The 16,897-nt window shown below is 40.7% G+C and overlaps 1 protein-coding gene across 2 annotated transcripts in view; it reads left to right on the forward strand.

The window, feature by feature from the left end:
• Positions 1 to 2,594, forward strand: part of RTN1 (reticulon 1) — a 279,751-nt gene extending 277,157 nt beyond the window's left edge. For both annotated transcript variants that reach the window (XM_079125816.1, XM_079125817.1), the window contains one exon: positions 1,771 to 2,594. In XM_079125816.1, coding sequence (XP_078981942.1) covers positions 1,771 to 1,813 — 43 coding nt within the window. In that variant the 3' untranslated portion in view covers positions 1,814 to 2,594. The remainder of the gene's footprint in view (positions 1 to 1,770) is intronic.
• Positions 2,595 to 16,897: the final 14,303 nt, after the last annotated feature.

A 16,897-nucleotide genomic window follows, 5' to 3' on the forward strand; every position in this document is an offset into this window, starting at 1 on the left:
GCCACTGTCACTATGTCCTGTCGCTCCTGGCTTCTCCTCTCATCCACCTCTCTTCTGATCCTATAGCTTCAAATGTCAAGGGTTCCATACTTGGGTTTCCAGCCAGACTTCCTCTGCTGAGCACCAGGTCCACTCACCTGCTTATCTGATACTTTCTGGTCTATGTCCCATAGACATTTCAGATTTACATAGCCAAATATCTTGCAATTCCTCATCGGAACCCATTTTTCCTTCAGTCCTCTCCAACCTGGTAATTACATTGTATCATCATTTACATGGTCGCTCAGGCCCAAAACTAAAGAATCTTCCTTTATTTTTCTTCCTCTTCCCCTTGTGCCCATGCATTCAACACGTCAACAGGTCACGTGGGTCCTTTCAGCTCCATTTCCAAACCAGATTCCAAACAGACTGGTCACCTGCCTGTAGACACCTGTTTCCACATCTGCCACAAAACTCTGGTCATTGTCTTCTGGTACCCGGAATGCCATAGGTGTCCCTTCCTCCATTATTGCTTTACTCTCATTTCCCCAATTTTTTCAAATAACCACTATCATGATCTTCTTAAAACGTAAATCAGATCACATCATTCCCCAGCATAAAATTTTTCAATGGCCTCTCATCACACAGAATAGAATCTAAATTCCCTATCATGGCCCACAAGTTCCAACATCATCTGGGTACTGCCTGCCTCTCAGGCCTCCCTACGCCACGCCTCAGCTCAGAGGGCTGTACCCTCTTTTTCCCCTACACGTGTCCTTCCTTTAGTGCCCTTGCAATGGCTGCTGCTGCTGCCTGAAACCTCCAGATCTTTGCGTGAGTGTGTTGGCTCCTCCCTGTCCTCTGGGCATCTGTTTCTCAGATCTGTGGGACATTGCCCACTCACTTCCTTTCCTACTGCCTTGTTTTGTTTTATAGCATTTGTCATCATCCCAACTTCTCTTGTCTACTTGTTTTTCTCTTCTCAACCCCTACAAGAATGAAAACTCCATGGGAGCAGGTACCTTCTTCCTTTTGTTGACCACTGAATTCCAGAATGTGGAAGGGTGCCTGGCATAGAGGAGAGTCTCAATTCAAATCTGCATGATGAACTCATTAAGTTTCACATTGCCAAACAAAACACTTCTGGTGTAAACCTACCTTGAAATGACACAACCGTATTGTGAGCACCACAGAATCACAGGCGCCTTGGTGACAGCCTGCTGTGCACCCACATATGAAAGATGAGTGTCCAGGGTCCGAAAAGCTGTTCATCAGCTGAGTGAGTAGCAAAACTCGGATGGGGATCCAGGTTTCTTACTTCCAGTTCTGAGTAGTTTGGCCAGATTGAGGATACACACAGGTTCTTTCATCCGGAACCATCTGTGTTTATGCTCGTCTTCCTCGCACAGGTAGGAACTGCACTCTCCTTTGTCTTTCAGAAATGCCTCAGATTAGGGGATCAATGGCTACTGTCACTGTATCACATTATAGTCCTGAAATAAGTCAGCATGTTCATCTACCTAAAAATTTATACTGTAAAGAAGGCAGCTTCCTTGGGTCACTCATTTCCTTCCAATTTTCGTTTCCTTCTTATTGCTCTTTAGAAGAATATTTATAGACACACACACACACACACACACACACACACACACACACACAACCATATCTTCCAGAATCTTATGTAATTAATCTTAGCTAATTAAAGAAACAGAATGAATACATAAAATGGTTTCATTAATTAACATTAACAATTTATCCCTTTACTTTTTGTCTTGTTTTGTTTGTTCTTAGGATTCAAGCTAAAATCCCAGGTGCCAAAAGACACGCTGAGTAGACAGGTATCCCAGCGGGGACTGGACACAAACAGGGACGTCTGGAGAGGCGCCAGCTCTCTTCTTACTCGTTACTGCAAATTGATTGTTCCCCCTACCCAGTACCATACTCTTAGAGGCAAACTTTAAAACAGCTGTTTTTAGGCTGTTCCTTTACTCTTAGGATATTTGAGTCACTTGTGTCAAGCACTAAAGTGTAGAGAAAAGTGTATTAGATGTGGTTTTTAATTTCGTGTTGCTAAAAACAAAACAAAAAAAAAAAGTGCATGATGGTGAGAGCCCACGTTCCCCTTCCTCCTTCGGTGTTCTTCTCTCTGCCATGCTTCTGTAGCGTCTAACGTCCCCCGTGGCTAGGCCTTTCCTGCCCAGTGCACTGGCGCAATAGTGGAAATTGCTTATATGTCCTTGGGTTGCTGGTTGGATTAATCTTTAATAACATTATATAGAATTGTAGACTGACGTTTTAGCATTTTTCCAACACACACAACATAAAAATTAAAAAAAAAAAAAAACAGTCGACCGTACTTATGGTAATCAGTTTTGTATAACTTAAAATAATTAAATAAATGAATACATCCAAAACGAACATGCAGTACTTTTGTTGTCTGGGATTGATGGGCTGATTTACATGTATGGTAACGAAAAGTACCAGCATGTTAAATTTATTACAATTTGTATTACTTTCTCTGTAGTTCCTAATGTACTTAATTATGGACTCTGGATATTTGCACTTATGTACTTGATACTGAATGCATAAATAAATGTTACTAAATGTAGAAAGTTCTCCCTGTCTTGTCATGATTTTACTGGGAAATGCAAAAGCTGTAACAGACCAAGTCACCTGGAGATGTGCCCGGAGGCTGAGACCTAGCACTTACCTTACTCCTCCCTCCAGGAATACAGGGTCTAACCCCAGCCTGGTTAATGTGCCTCTTGGATTATTAATATAAAGATCTAAGGAGTAGTAAGGAACACTCTTCATGTTGTACTCTGCGGGGTTGGTGCAGGTAGTTCAGTTTTTAAAAACTTGAAAGTGATATAAATCCTGACATGAACTCTTTATAATCGTAAGCAATCCAACAGTGGCATAAAACAATGAAACTTGTTAGAAATTCACTCTTTTGGTAATTAGTTATTGAGCACCTACTGTGTACCAACCACTAAGAACAGAGCTGTGAGTCGAGAGATGACAGCTCTGGCCCTCACCATGCTAAATCTTCTAATGGTTGTTCTCTGCTTTTTGTGAAAGTCTAGTTGCATATTTTATCTCGGTGTTAGAACTGAAAGTCAAAGATGAAGAGGTAGAAGGGAAAGAAGGCAGTAGAAATAGGAGGGGGAAACGTTATCAGAAGAAAAAATAATAATAATCCCTTATAAAAAGTTGCCTTTGTACCAGTTGCATACTTGGGCTTAGTCAGTATTTATGGAGTTAACCTTTCACACAAAGTAGTGTGCAGGTTATGAGGGCAGCTTGACCCTGTGCCAACAGCCAAGGAGCCCCCATCTTGATGTTGGGGTAGAGGGATGGTGGCTGTGTGTCAAGGCTGACGAGATGAAAATGGTGTGAAATCAGAGCTGCGATACCAGCTTGAGCAACAGAGGGGAAGGCTTCTCAGGAAGCTGAACTTCAGGGCTGCATCCTCGTCTGGGTTTTGCCAGGGGAAGAAGGTTCACCAGAATATGGAAAGAACATCACATAGGGAGTGAAGACGTGGATGTGCACGGCCTCGGCTGAGAGCGGTGAGCAGCTGAACTGGCTGTAAGGTCCTCGGGGTGGGAATTGTAGTGCTGGGGAAAGCTTCTTTTGCACTAGGAAGAAAGTTGAAAGTCTGTGCCAAGGATTTGAGGCTATTCTTTTTTTTTTTTTCGGTGCTGGGGATTGAACCCATGAGGCTATTCTTTAACTCACTGTCACATAGACACCGTAAGGGTACAAGATACTAAAGATCAGAAGAATAAAGAAGTTAATTGTAACATAATTCTAATAGCAAATAGGTGTCAAATGACCAGGCCTCTACTGGAGCAGCCACAGGGACAAGAGGAGGGAAATGTTCGCCTAGCTCTGAGCCTCCCCTGCCAAGCACCCACCACGGTGGGACTGCAACTAAGAGATAATGTGAGGGGATGGGGGCGGGGGGCAGAGTGCTGACTGATTAGATGTGGGGTTTCAATCCGAAAGCTGCCCTTAAATCCGAAAGCAACTCCTTAAATTTTACACCCAGGTACCTCACTTGCCTCCCCTGAGCCCTAGCACTAAAACCAGATGAGCAAGAAAATACAAGGCCATTTTCCAGATAGAGAGTTCAGAAGAACTGGCTTGGGGAAGGAAGATAATAAGATTATTTTTATGGTCACTAAATACAGAAGAGGATTTCTTAGGCTAGGAGTGCAGCTCAGTGGTGGAGTATGTGCTAAGCATGTGTGAGGCCCTGGGTTTGATTCCTAGTAAAGAAGAAGAATTAGTAGAAGGAGGAGGGGAAGGAAGAGAAGAAAGAGGGGGAGGGGAAGGGATTGGAGAAGAAGAAGAAGAAGAAGAAGAAGAAGAAGAAGAAGAAGAAGAAGAAGAAGATGATGATGATTTCTTTATTTTGTATGTTTTTCAGTCTCCAGCCTTTAATATAAAGTTTCTTCTACATGGTTTTATTGTGCAGAATTAATATTCTTCAATATTGGCCTTGGCCTTCACGGTATTTTCTTCCCTCCTACTGGTCTCAAATTCTTTTCCCAAAAAGCCATTAATTAGGAGGACCTAATCAGGAATTTGACTTGGTGGGTGTGGTGGGGAGGTTCCTGAGGGGACCTTCAGGCTGAAAAAATGGTGGGCATGACAGGCTTTTAACTAATGGCCCATAGGGTGCATAATATTCTAGTTCTTCTACCAGAAGCATTAGCAATGGGGATCTCCAAGGTGATGGAAATGATGTGAGTGAATAGGTAAGAAGAAAACCAAGAGCAGAGCCCCCAGGGAACCCAAAGTGAGCGGATCTGGGTTGTAAACTGCAGAAAATTCTTAGAGTCAATGGATGAATTCAGTAAGCAGGAGGCGGGAAGATGAAGAAGCTACAGTATGTTTTATGGATAATTTCAGGAATAAAGGATGGAGGGTGGTTCATAGAACTTTCACTCTTTCCATATCCATATTAAAACAGGATTTTAGGGTGTTATTCAGTCCCACTTCATCTCTAAGTTGCAATTTGGTTGAGAAATATACCAAATGAATAAAAATCAAATCGTCACTAGTGATGAAGTTGCTTGACTACTGCCAGAGTAAGGCTTCCTGTGATTTCTACCCATTTCACACCCAGTGGTTTTGCCCACCCTATCCTTGTACTGGACATAGCTTACAACATGGGAATCAGAGCAGAGGTGGTCTGCAGTTAGGACAGGCTGGCAGGGAGAGAGGGGCCTAGGCCAGACCTCCTCAGACCCTTTAATACATTCTTCTTCCCTAGAGAAAAATGAAGGAAGAGCACAGAGAAGATCCACATTTTGCTGTCATCTGTTTTCCTTCTGGGAATAGACTGGATGGCCCTCTGTCCCACAGATAAAGGGAGTGAATTTCAATCCAGTTTTTTTTTTTCAATTCTAAAGCCGATAAACTTTATTTAGAACAGCAAACAGTGATAAGACCTGTTTATTCATCAGAACATGCCATCTCTAATGACTTCTATTAGGCGACACTTTAAAAAAAGAATTAGTTTTAAGTACTATCTTTAAAAGCGACAAAACTGTTCTTTCTTTCTTTTTTTTTTTTTTTTTTTTTTTTATGAATGCATTCTGTCAGCCAGAGCCCAGCAGGAAACAGAAGACTCAAAAGGATAACTGAGGAGTTTAATTTTAAAGTGTAGCAAAGTTTAAGAAAATTAACCAGAAATGACCTAGCACTTATGGCCTATCAAGAATGGGAAACTCTGCCACCCCTAGAGGTGGTAAGGGGACAAGAGGAGGGAGTGTTACAGGTCCCAGAGGAGGGAGCATTGTGTGGGGGGGGCCTCCTGTGTTTTTTACCCACTGGTACCCAAAGGTAATTCCTCTCCTGAGGAAGGAGGCAGCCAGCCCTTTGTGAAGGGTGGGGAGAAATCCCAGGTAATAAGCAGCCTCTTCACTGTTTTCTAGACTATCACAGAAAATTATTTCTAGCACCGTATTCCAAAGGTTACTTACAAAACTAAAAACAAAATGTTTCCATTGAAATTAATGAGGTTATTTTTTCCTCCACCAGGGCAAACACTTAGAAACTGGTGATTTACATTTTCTTTCTGATACATATTAAGTGCAAATATGGCACCTCAGCAAATAACTTGGCATCATACAATAACAAATTGTCCAATGACTATGATGCACCTAGTCTGAGATCACTATCAGATAGGTAGTATTGGAATTTTTGTTCATGTGGCATTCATCAAAATACCCAGAAACTCTGCTGTACTCACTCTGTCCAATAAATATAGTTAAGATGCTCTAAAATGACAAGAGAATTTACCACACTATCATCTTTCAGTAGCAAATAGATTCTGTCTTCCTTTTTGCTTGATAGAATATACCTCATTTTTTATTGCTTCCTGTAGTTAGAAAAGAACATCAAATGCTTGATTCCACAAACTACATTTCCAACAGAAATAGAGCTTTCTCCCCAGGTTCCATTACATTCTATCAGGTTATCTGCATGAACCCATCTGAGCCTTCCATTTATGGTTGAATCTTCAACCTCCCTTGGTAAGAATGGTGTTAAAATAAGAGTAATTTTCTCCAGTAAAATGTATCTACTTTTTATTCCTGTTTACAAAAATTTGCCTTATTTTTAGATTTTGTTCTTTAAATCCTAAATTAGGTGTTATATGAGATGCATCCAACCAATTGATTAATTCTATAATTTCTCTATTGTATTTATTAGTTGATAAGGTTACTTTCAGGTTATTGAAATGAAAACTTTCAGGAATAACAGAGCATCTTTGCACCAGACACAAAGTACTGGGTTCTTTTTACAAACATTGTTTCTCATCAGAATTTTGAAATCCTACATGATTAATACTTTTATTATTACAGTCCACATGAAGTAACTCAATCTCAACATGTCTACACAGCTAGTAAATGATGAAACAAAGACTTGGATCCATGTCTGATTTCAAAGCCTGGGCTCTCTCCATTAAACAACACTGCCTCTTGGGTGTTTCTCTGCCCCTCTCCTGTAGTCTCTCTAGCTCAGGGACAGTGCTGCCTCAGCAAGACTATTTGATTGCTGGTAATAGAAACCCACTACAGTATATTAACCATCAGTGAACATTTATTGAAAGAACACAAAGAAGTCCATGGGCTTAACTACAGGGGATAGAGTATCTTTCTAAACACACAATTTTGTTGCTTTGACCTTTGTGGTTAAAGGCAGAAGTGCTTAAATCCAGGCATTACATAACAATCCTACCATGATAGAGGCATAAAAGAAAGTGCATACATCTTAAAGAGCTTTATGTAATGGCTTACTTTTATACAGGCACTCCTGACCCAGAACACATATCCACACTGCAATAGAAAAGAAACCCTAGCAATGAAGCCATGGTGCTGGTTCATTCCTTCCCTCCAGAAGTGCATTTATCCACAGCTGAGAATCAGGAGCTCTCATGAACAAAACCACAGTTATTAAGAGTTACCCTTTTAAAAATAGTAATTAAACAACAATTCTGGTGTAATAAAATTCACACCTAGAACCAAACTTCATATATAATTTAATCTGATGATTCAAAGTGTCCTTCAGGGTCTTGAAACAGGGTCTTATATCAGTATGACCATTATGAACGACTCTTGTCATACTACCTTAGATATAAAAGTTGTGCAGTAGACATAGAACAAGGTAACTTTTTCCCTGTGTGTGTGTGTGTGTGTGTTTGTGTGTGTGTATGTGTGTATTTTACCCTAATAAAACCCCAAGTGCAGAAGACTTCAAATTCTACTTTTTAGAAAAAATTCTGAACACATGCATCTTTTCTGTTATCCTTTGCAATAGTAACTTAGGCATTTATTACATGGAAATTGCCATAGTAGGTGCTGCAGGAGATTCAAAGAGGAGTGAAATGCTGTCTCCACTTTTAGGGGTCTCATAGTATAGAGATAATAATTACCACCACATTTATGGAGTTGGTTATTTTGTTCTAGGCACTCTTTTAAACACTTTAACTACACGAATTGATTTAATTCTCATGCTCATCCTATGATGAAGATTCAATTTTACAGATGAGAAAAGTAAGGCACAAAGGTCACAAAACTATTAAATAATAAGATTATGACACCAAAAACTATGAGCCACTCAACCTGTGGTAACTGTCATCCAGTGAAAGTTTGAACAAAGCACTTTGGAGGTTCAAAGATCAGTGGGATGAAGAAAAAAATATGGACAAGTCAGCTTTTGAGATGGGCTGACAAAGCTAGCCTTATTTCGGTCTGCAATAAAACCACCTGCAATGTAAACTCCGGTTTTGAACAAAGTTTGGTTGAAATTTGACATGCTGGCAGCATGACCAAGTGTTTTGTTTTTTTTTTTTTAGGTGTTGATAGACCTTTCTTTTACTCATTTATTTATATGTGGTGCTGAGAATTGAACCCAGTGCCTCACACATGCTAGGCAAGTGCTCTACCACTAAGCCACAACCCAGCCCCATGACCAAGTGTTTTGATCAGCTTCACTGTCGTGATCAAAAGACCCGACAAGAACAATTTTAGAGGAGGAAGTTTATTTGGGGCTCACAGTTTCAGAGGTTTCAGTCCATAGACGGCTGACTCCATTGCCCTGAGCCTGAGGTGAGGCAGAACATCAGGGCAGAAGGATGTGGAAGAGCCACTCAGGACATGGCTGCCAGGAAGCAGAGAGAGACTGAGCTCAGCTCACCAGGGACAAAATATATACCTCAAAGGCTCACCTTCCAGAGACCCACCTCCTTCAGTCACACACTATCTGCCTGCAGGTTATCACCCAGTTAATCCATTGGAGTGGATTAACGCACTGATGAGTTGAAGGCTCTCATAACCCAATCGTTTTACTTCTAAACTTTCTTGAATTATCTCTCACATGGGTTTTTGGGGTTACTCATATCTGAAGTGAGAATGTGTCGTTAGTCTGGTCTACAAGATGAGAGAAGTGGGAAGGAGAGACAACCCGAGAGTTATCTGTGTGAGGGAAGAGTTTGGAGAACATGGAGTTTAAAGAGCTTGGAGCCTAGGACAGATGCCCCTTTTTAGCAAACAGGAGGAAGAAGAAAAGGGAACCAGTGATGGTCGTGAAGAAAGAAGAACCAAGGAGAGCAAAATAGAATGGTGTAGGTATCTTGGGAAGGTTTGGAGTTTCTGGGAAATGGTACCAAATTCATTAAGAAAGGGGATGGGGGGAATGGGATTTGAGAAAAAGCCACTAGAAGATGAGGAAGAGGCAGTTTGGGGTGCGGGGTGAAGGAATGTATCATAGCCAAGATGTAGATCACGCTTTTAGGAAATTTACTGTATTAGGCCATTTTTCATTACTACAATGAAATAACTCAGGCTGAGTATTTATGAACGAAAGAGGCCTACTTAGCCTACAGTTTTGGAGGCTAAGAGAACAAACGGCCAGTTCTTTGGAAGGTCTCCTTAGGTGCCTCCATATGACGGAGGGCACCACGATGGCAGGAGCACATGCAAGAGGGAGAAATCATATCACCAGGAAGCCAGAGAGAGGGGAGGGGCCAGTCTTGCAACCTCCACAGAGGTGGCACTTCTTAAACACCCACCACCTCTACGCCACCACATGGAGGACCAAGTCTGACATATGAACCTTTGGGGGAGAAACCACATTCCTTAGGCGAGGCATAGGTTTAGTAAGAGAAAATGGGACATAAGGTCCAAGGTACACAGGGAAGACAGAGGGGAGCAGGAGCTGATTGAGAAAGGTCCCTGAGGGGTGGGAAGGAGTAGGAGCCAGCGCTGCCATAATTTGATCATGTTTTTACTTTCCCTAAAGAGCTCCAGAAATGCTCGACTCTCGCTTTGTCTGGAGGTTATCTGGTATTTTCTGACATTTTGCAAATCAAAAGAAGAAAGAGATGGGACAGGTTTTTAAAATCAAGTGGAAAGTTTACCTACTCCAGTAATCTTTACTGAGTCATCTTCAGATGAATCATATAGTCTAATATACTTTATAAAAATAAGAATTAAATTAAAGTAAGAAAAAAATAAGGCAATTTAAAAGTGTTGCTACTTAAAGATCAGGAGTGTTGGAAATGTCTATGAAGATGCTAAGTGAGCATTTAAAAAATCATCATTGCTATCTATCTAAATAAGGATGCTACCTGGAACACCAGTGATTTAAAATAATTATAATCAAAAGTGATTTTTTTTTTTTTTTTTTTTTTGCTAACTATGGCATTGGTTATTTCTGGCCCAGTTTAATTTCTGATTACTCTGCATATGCACATTTAAAACAATCATAATGCCTGTAATTGATATTCCATCCTACCGTGAAGTGTTACCTCATTTAGAAATAAACAGCTGACATCAGGGAGCAGGTTAATCTGCTCTCTGTTAGCCTTCTCACCGCCCGCAACACAAAATCCAGTTCCTTGGTTTGGAGTTCAAGGTCCCTGACAGTGAAATAATGACCCAAAATTCTGCCTGGGCTCCTGCTTTCCCTCTCTGCACCTCACACTCATAGACCACACCCCACTGGCTCTGCTGACACCCTGCCAGAGTTTCCCCGGCCACCCCAGCCAACTTCCTGCCCTGCTTGCTCAAGTCAAAGGTCTCTGCAGAACAGGCTGTGCCCCAGATCTGGAGTCACTGTTCAACTCTGAGGCCAGTGGTTAACAGATGACCATTGAATCTCTCATTCTGGTATAATTTTCTAAAAAAAAAAAAAAAAAAAAAAAAAAAAAAAGAGATAATCATAATAATCACCTCAAAGAGTTGTGATAATATCTTGAAGGTATGTACATTTCTATAAGAATGCAAAATCAGTTGCAGGTGTGAGCTGTAGTTATGGTACTACGTCCCTCACAGGAAAGAACACTCGTTGTAAGCTTTGCCCACCTTCATGTCCTGTTCTCAAGAACGCAGGCCAAATCTCATCCACGTGTTTAGGTGAAGGGCTGAATCGAGTATTTGGTATATAATAAAGTCCAACACATGTCGACTGAATTAGAAAAAGTGAAATTTTAGGGAAAATCAAGCTGCCCAAGCGTTTAGTACCTGGAACTGAGGGGTGCTCTGTGAATGGAGGATCCCACAGGGTAGGCAACTGGTTCCTACTTTTTCTTTTTGCCTTGCCTCTCTCTTACCTCTTTTTTCTCTACTCAGAGAATAGGATTGGCCTGACTCCTCAACTCTCTGGTTTCTTCCTTGGAGGGCTCTTTCCTGGTGCCACCTATGAGTCTCTTGTATAAGCACAATCCCCAGCATATAGTAGGTACACAACAAATACTTGAACCAGGATGTCTGGTGCCCACTCATGTAACTGTGACTTTCTCTGGGAACCTTCTTTCCTTCTGTACCTTAGAATCCTCCTACCAGTCTGGAAATAAAACCAATTCCCAATGCTGGGATGGCAACTGTTGATTTCATTACAGTGATGTTCACCAAGAAGTTTAGGAAAGCTAGGGATGGCAGATAGGACAGTAGCATTTGTTTTAGAGGAAGTGCTTATTTTCCACAAGTTGGAAGGTTTAGACTGCACATATTTAGCATGTGCTCTAGGGTAAGCATTTCTTCATCCTGCTTAGTCTTCTTCATCTCAGAATGTAAAATACCACCACATAGATGAAGAATGAAGACTAGGAGTTTTACTACAGAAGACAGGCTAAAACCACTAGCAAATGAGGAAACACATATTTGTCCCAAATCTGTTTAGCCCCAAGAAATTTCTGATGATGAATAAAAACAAGTTGTCAAGAGAGAAAGTTGAAAGGAGGCCTCTTAATTGGATGTAGTTACAAAGACTGACATGTTCTGCCCTTCCTTAGAATTGCTTTACTTTCCTTACTTGGCGCTAACTCCATCAGGGGCACTAACCCATCTGTTTGCTTCCCTAACAATCTGGCACTACCTAGGGGACGTTTTACCTTCCTGCTGGTTTACCACAAATAACCATGTGCTGGAGTCACTGTAGCGGAGAACTATAACCTGATTACAAAACAGGCACTTTAGATGCTGTTAGAATCCCAAGTAGTAGAGGATCTTTAATGTGTGGACTGTCAAGCCAACTTGAAGGTTTTAACTGGGGAGATCCCACTAGTAACCAGTGAGGAAGGACCAAGGGACCCTTTCTATTCCATGCTAGAAGCTTCACTGATTCCTTCACAGGTCTCTAGGAAAGAACCCACAAAGCCTGCTGGCTTGGGGCGGATGCTGGGGTTGAAATCTTGGTCTATAGAACGTCCACATGGCTGGCATTCTGTAGGAAATCCTCCAGCTCTTGTCTCCTACCACTGCTGCAGCGAAGCTAGAATCCAAACACTCCATGTCCTGACCTGCCCACTCTGACCCTTGAGACAGAAAAGGAAAGGTGTGGGACTTTGGGCAGATATCCTTCTCTGTGGATAGAGAAGAGGGCTTCCACATGACTCCTTTCTTTTCTTTTTTTTTATGTGACCATTTTTTTTAATTGTAAACAAATGGGATACATGTTGTTTCTCTGTTTGTACATGGAGTAAAGACATACCATTTGTGTAATCATAAATTTACATAGGGCAATGTTGTTTGATTCATTCTGTTATTTTTTCCCTTCCCCCCACCCCTGCCACCCCTCTTTTCCCTCTATACAGTCCTTCTTTCCTCCATTCTTGCCCCCCTCCCTAACCCTAACCCTAACACTAACACTAACCCCTCCCACCCCTCATTGTGTGTCATCATCCGCTTATCAGTGAGATCATTCGTTCTTTGTTTTTTTGAGATTGGCTTATCTCACTTAGCATGATATTCTCTAATTTCATCCATTTGCCTGCAAATGCCATAATTTTTATCATTCTTGATGGCTGAGTAATATTCCATTGTATATATATACCAGAGTTTCTTTATCCATTCATCAATTGAAGGACATCTAGATTGGTTCCACAATCTGGCTATTGTGAATTGGGCAGCTATGAACATTGGTGTGGCTGTATTTCTGTAGTATGCTGATTTTAAGTCCTTTGGGTATAGGCCAAGGAGTGGGATAGCTGGGTCAAATGGTGGTTCCATTCCAAGTTTTGTAAGGAATCTCCACACTGCTTTCCAGAGTGGCTGCACTAATTTGCAGCCCCACCAGCAAGGTATGAGTGTACCTTTCTCCCCACATCCTCACCAACACCTGTTGTTGCTTGTATTCTTGATAATCACCATTCTAATTGGGGTGAGATGGAATCTTAGGGTGGTTTTGATTTGCATTTCTCTTATTACTAGAGATGTTGAACATTTTTCCATATGTTTGTTGATTGCTTGTAGATCTTCTTCTGTGAAGTGTCTATTCATTTCCTTAGCCCATTTGTTGATTGGATTATTTGCATTCTTGGTGTAGAGTTTTTTGAGTTCTTTATAGATTCTGGAGATTAGTGCTCTATCTGAAGTATAATTGGCAAAGATTTTCTCCCACTCTGTAGGCTCTTTCTTCACATTGCTGATAGTTTCCTTTGCTGAGAGAAAGCTTTTTAGTTTGAATCTATCCCAGTTATTGATTCTTGCTTTTATTTCTTGTGCTATGGGAGTCCTGTTGAGGAAGTCTGGTCCTAAGCCGACATGTTGAAGAGCTGGACCTACTTTTTCTTCTATAATCTGCAGGGTCTCTGGTCTGATTCCGAGGTCCTTAATCCATTTTGAGTTTAGTTTCATGCATGGTGAGAAATATGGGTTTAGTTTCATTCTGTTGCATATGGATTTCCAATTCTCCCAGCACCATTTGTTGAAGAGGCTATCTTTTCTCCATTGCATATTTCTGACCCCTTTGTCTAGTATGAGAAAATTGTATTTCTTTGGGTTTGTGTCCGTGTCCTCTATTCTGTACCATTGATCTACCTTTCTATTTTGGTACCAATACCATGCCGTTTTTGTTACTATTGCTTTGTAGTATAGTTGAAGATCTGGTATTGCGATACCCCCTATTTTGCTCTTTCTGCTAAGGATTGCTTTAGCTATTCTGGGTTTCTTATTCTTCCAGATGAATTTCATAATAGCTTGCTCTATTTCTGTAAGGTACATCATTGGGATTTTAATTGGAATTGCATTGAATCTGTATAGCACTTTTGGTAGTATGGACATTTTGACAATATTAATTCTTCCTATCCAAGACCATGGGAGATCTTTCCATCTTCTAAGGTTTTCTTGAATTTCTTTCTTTAGTGTTCTGTAGTTCTCATTGTAGAGGTCTTTCACCTCTTTTGTGAGATTGATTCCCAAGTATTTTATTTTTTTCGAGGCTATTGTGAATGGGGTAGTTTTCCTGATTATTCTTTCCAAAGATTCATCACTTATGTATAAAAATACATTAGATTTATGTGCCACATGACTCCTTTCTATTTCTCCCTGTTACATACAACAGCAGGTGCCAGGGTCCAGCCCTAGCAGCAACCAGGGGTCCGAGGTGTATGAGAGGCATCGGTGCGGTGGAGAAACAGCACATAGAGACACCAAGTGTTCTGAGGCTGAGTCTGAATCTTTATTGTTCACAGAGTCTTTTTGTATGTTTTTTCTTTGGTATTGATGACATCATCTCGTGGTTAATACAAGGAAATGTTAAGTAAAAAATCTTCAAGAATATAATTAATGATCTTATTCAATACACATGTTTTTACTGTATGAGAGCTTAAAAAGAAAAACAGTTCCCAGCAAGTAGAGGGCACCAGGCTCTGTTTAGTTTAATTTCCCTAAAAGAATATGACATTAAGCTTCTGTAGAAGTTACCCCTTCCAAGAACTCTAATGTTAGTTATTAACAGTGGAATGTTTTTTGTTATTACTAACAGAGAATAGAGGAGTCAGCTTATAGTTAATATTTATTCTATTTCATGTACTCCATGATGGATTAAAACTCTAACTAGGCATAGGAAGAATACAAATTGTACCCATGATTAACCTATTTATTTATTAAGTAGGAAAAATATCCTTAAACTTAATCATAAACACTAAGAAAGCAATGAAGACCAAACACCACATCAAAGCTCAGAGGAATAATCTCACATACTTATATATAACTTTTAGAGAATTTGTATACTAAAAGAAATCACAGGCTCCCTACAAATTTGAGTAAATCATAATTGCTTATTTATAATTTCATCTAAGTATTAATAGTAAACTTTATTGTATGTTATTTTGTGTCCCAGCACCATGAAATCTCCCCAGTATTCTCTATAATCTGAATCTAAGGATATGTTGATTATTAGTATTAAAAGCTACTGCACATGGAGACATGCCACGCCTATGGCCTCCAAGAGGGAGGATGATCTTTCAACAGAACCGTGTCAAGTGTTGAATCCTCTACTCCAACAGAACCATGTCAAGTGTCGGAGTGGTAGGAAATAGATGTGGCAAGCAGGATGTGTGGGGCTACAGTAGCCACCAGTCACCATAAAGCAATAGGCCTAAGAATGAGACAAAGACATGATAAAGACAGTAGAGCAGAAAGATAAAAAGATCCTATTGGTTAAACACTGATGGAGAGGGAGGGCCATGTGACAGACTTGCAGGGCTGGAGTGAAGAAGACAGAGACTTAGTTTTCTAGCATTCCTACTTCCAGGAGGAATTCCACACAGTCTAATACTAAACCAGCATGAATTCTGATAGCCCAAAGCACTAAAAAACATGCATCCATTTTCTATATGTGAAACGTCCAACCCATCTAACAAGAGCAGAACATTGGTCTAACCCATGGTCTGCAAACACATCCAAAAAGTTTAGTTTTTCCCTAAAGGTACTAAATTTATGCAAAGAAACACCTGCAAGATCAAGGGCATCATCAGATTCCTTGTAGAGCTCACATGCAGTAGAGTTTGCAAACGTGCCTGAATGCATGGGCACCCACATTCCTGTGCCAGTTAGGGGTCCAACTTCACGAAGCAGCTGGGTACTCCTCCTGGCTCTGCCAGCAGCAAGGGACAAACTGAAACAAACTTGCTTATGAAAACTAAAAATAAACATCAGCAGGAGTCAGGGAATTCTAATATGCCATCCTGGCTCCCTAGCAAATGTTTGCCTTGAAAGTCTTGATTGGCAGAGGAATATGTCTGTTTGTGTTACCAAAGTAAAAAGATATACAAGAGGAAAGGAAATGGCTTTTAGCCCAGTACCACCATCTGTAGGTGCAGAAGAATCAGAGGTTTTATATATACACATATATAATTTTAAATTTGTGTATCTTCTTTATCTTCCTGTTTCTTTAAATGAAAAAGCCTTACTCTTTTTTTTACAATAATGAAGGTATACATGGTTATGAATAAACATTCAGTACAGAAGTATTATAAAGAAGAAAAGTTAAAGAGCCCATTCTATTAATTTCTATTGGCTACGGTGACAAATTACCACCACTTGGTGGCCGAAAAAAACACAGATTTATCAAGTTATTGTTGTGGAACTGGAAGTCTGAAATGGATCTCACAGGGTTAAAGTCAAAATGTTGTCAAGCTGCGGTCCCCCTGGAGGGTCTGGGGGAGACTCTGTCTCGTTGGCATCTCAGTCTGAGTGGCATCTCAGCTTGAGTGGCATCTCAGTTTCCAGAGGCCACTGCAATCCTTGGTTCATCATCCTTTTCCCCTGTCTTCAAACACAGCAGTGAACACCTTCAAATAGCTCTATGACTTTGACACTGACTCTTCTCCCTCCCTCTTTCACTTCTAACCACTGCTGAGATTAGATGAGGCCCACCTGGGTAACCTAGGCTACTTTCCCCATCTCAGAGTTCACAGATAGTATCCGTAGTGCCATGTGTGACCATAATGACCCCTTATGAGGGAACATGACATATCCACAGGTTCCAGGGGTTAGGATGTGGGCATTATTTCCCTACTACACACATAATTTTCACTAACCAGGCAAAACTGCAGTTAACATTTTGGTAAACAATTCTTTTCAAGCCATTTTCCATGTCTCTGTGTGTGTGTGTGTGT

Source organism: Sciurus vulgaris, assembly GCF_902686455.1.
Source record: "Sciurus vulgaris genome assembly, chromosome: 2".
NCBI lineage: Eukaryota > Metazoa > Chordata > Mammalia > Rodentia > Sciuridae > Sciurus > Sciurus vulgaris.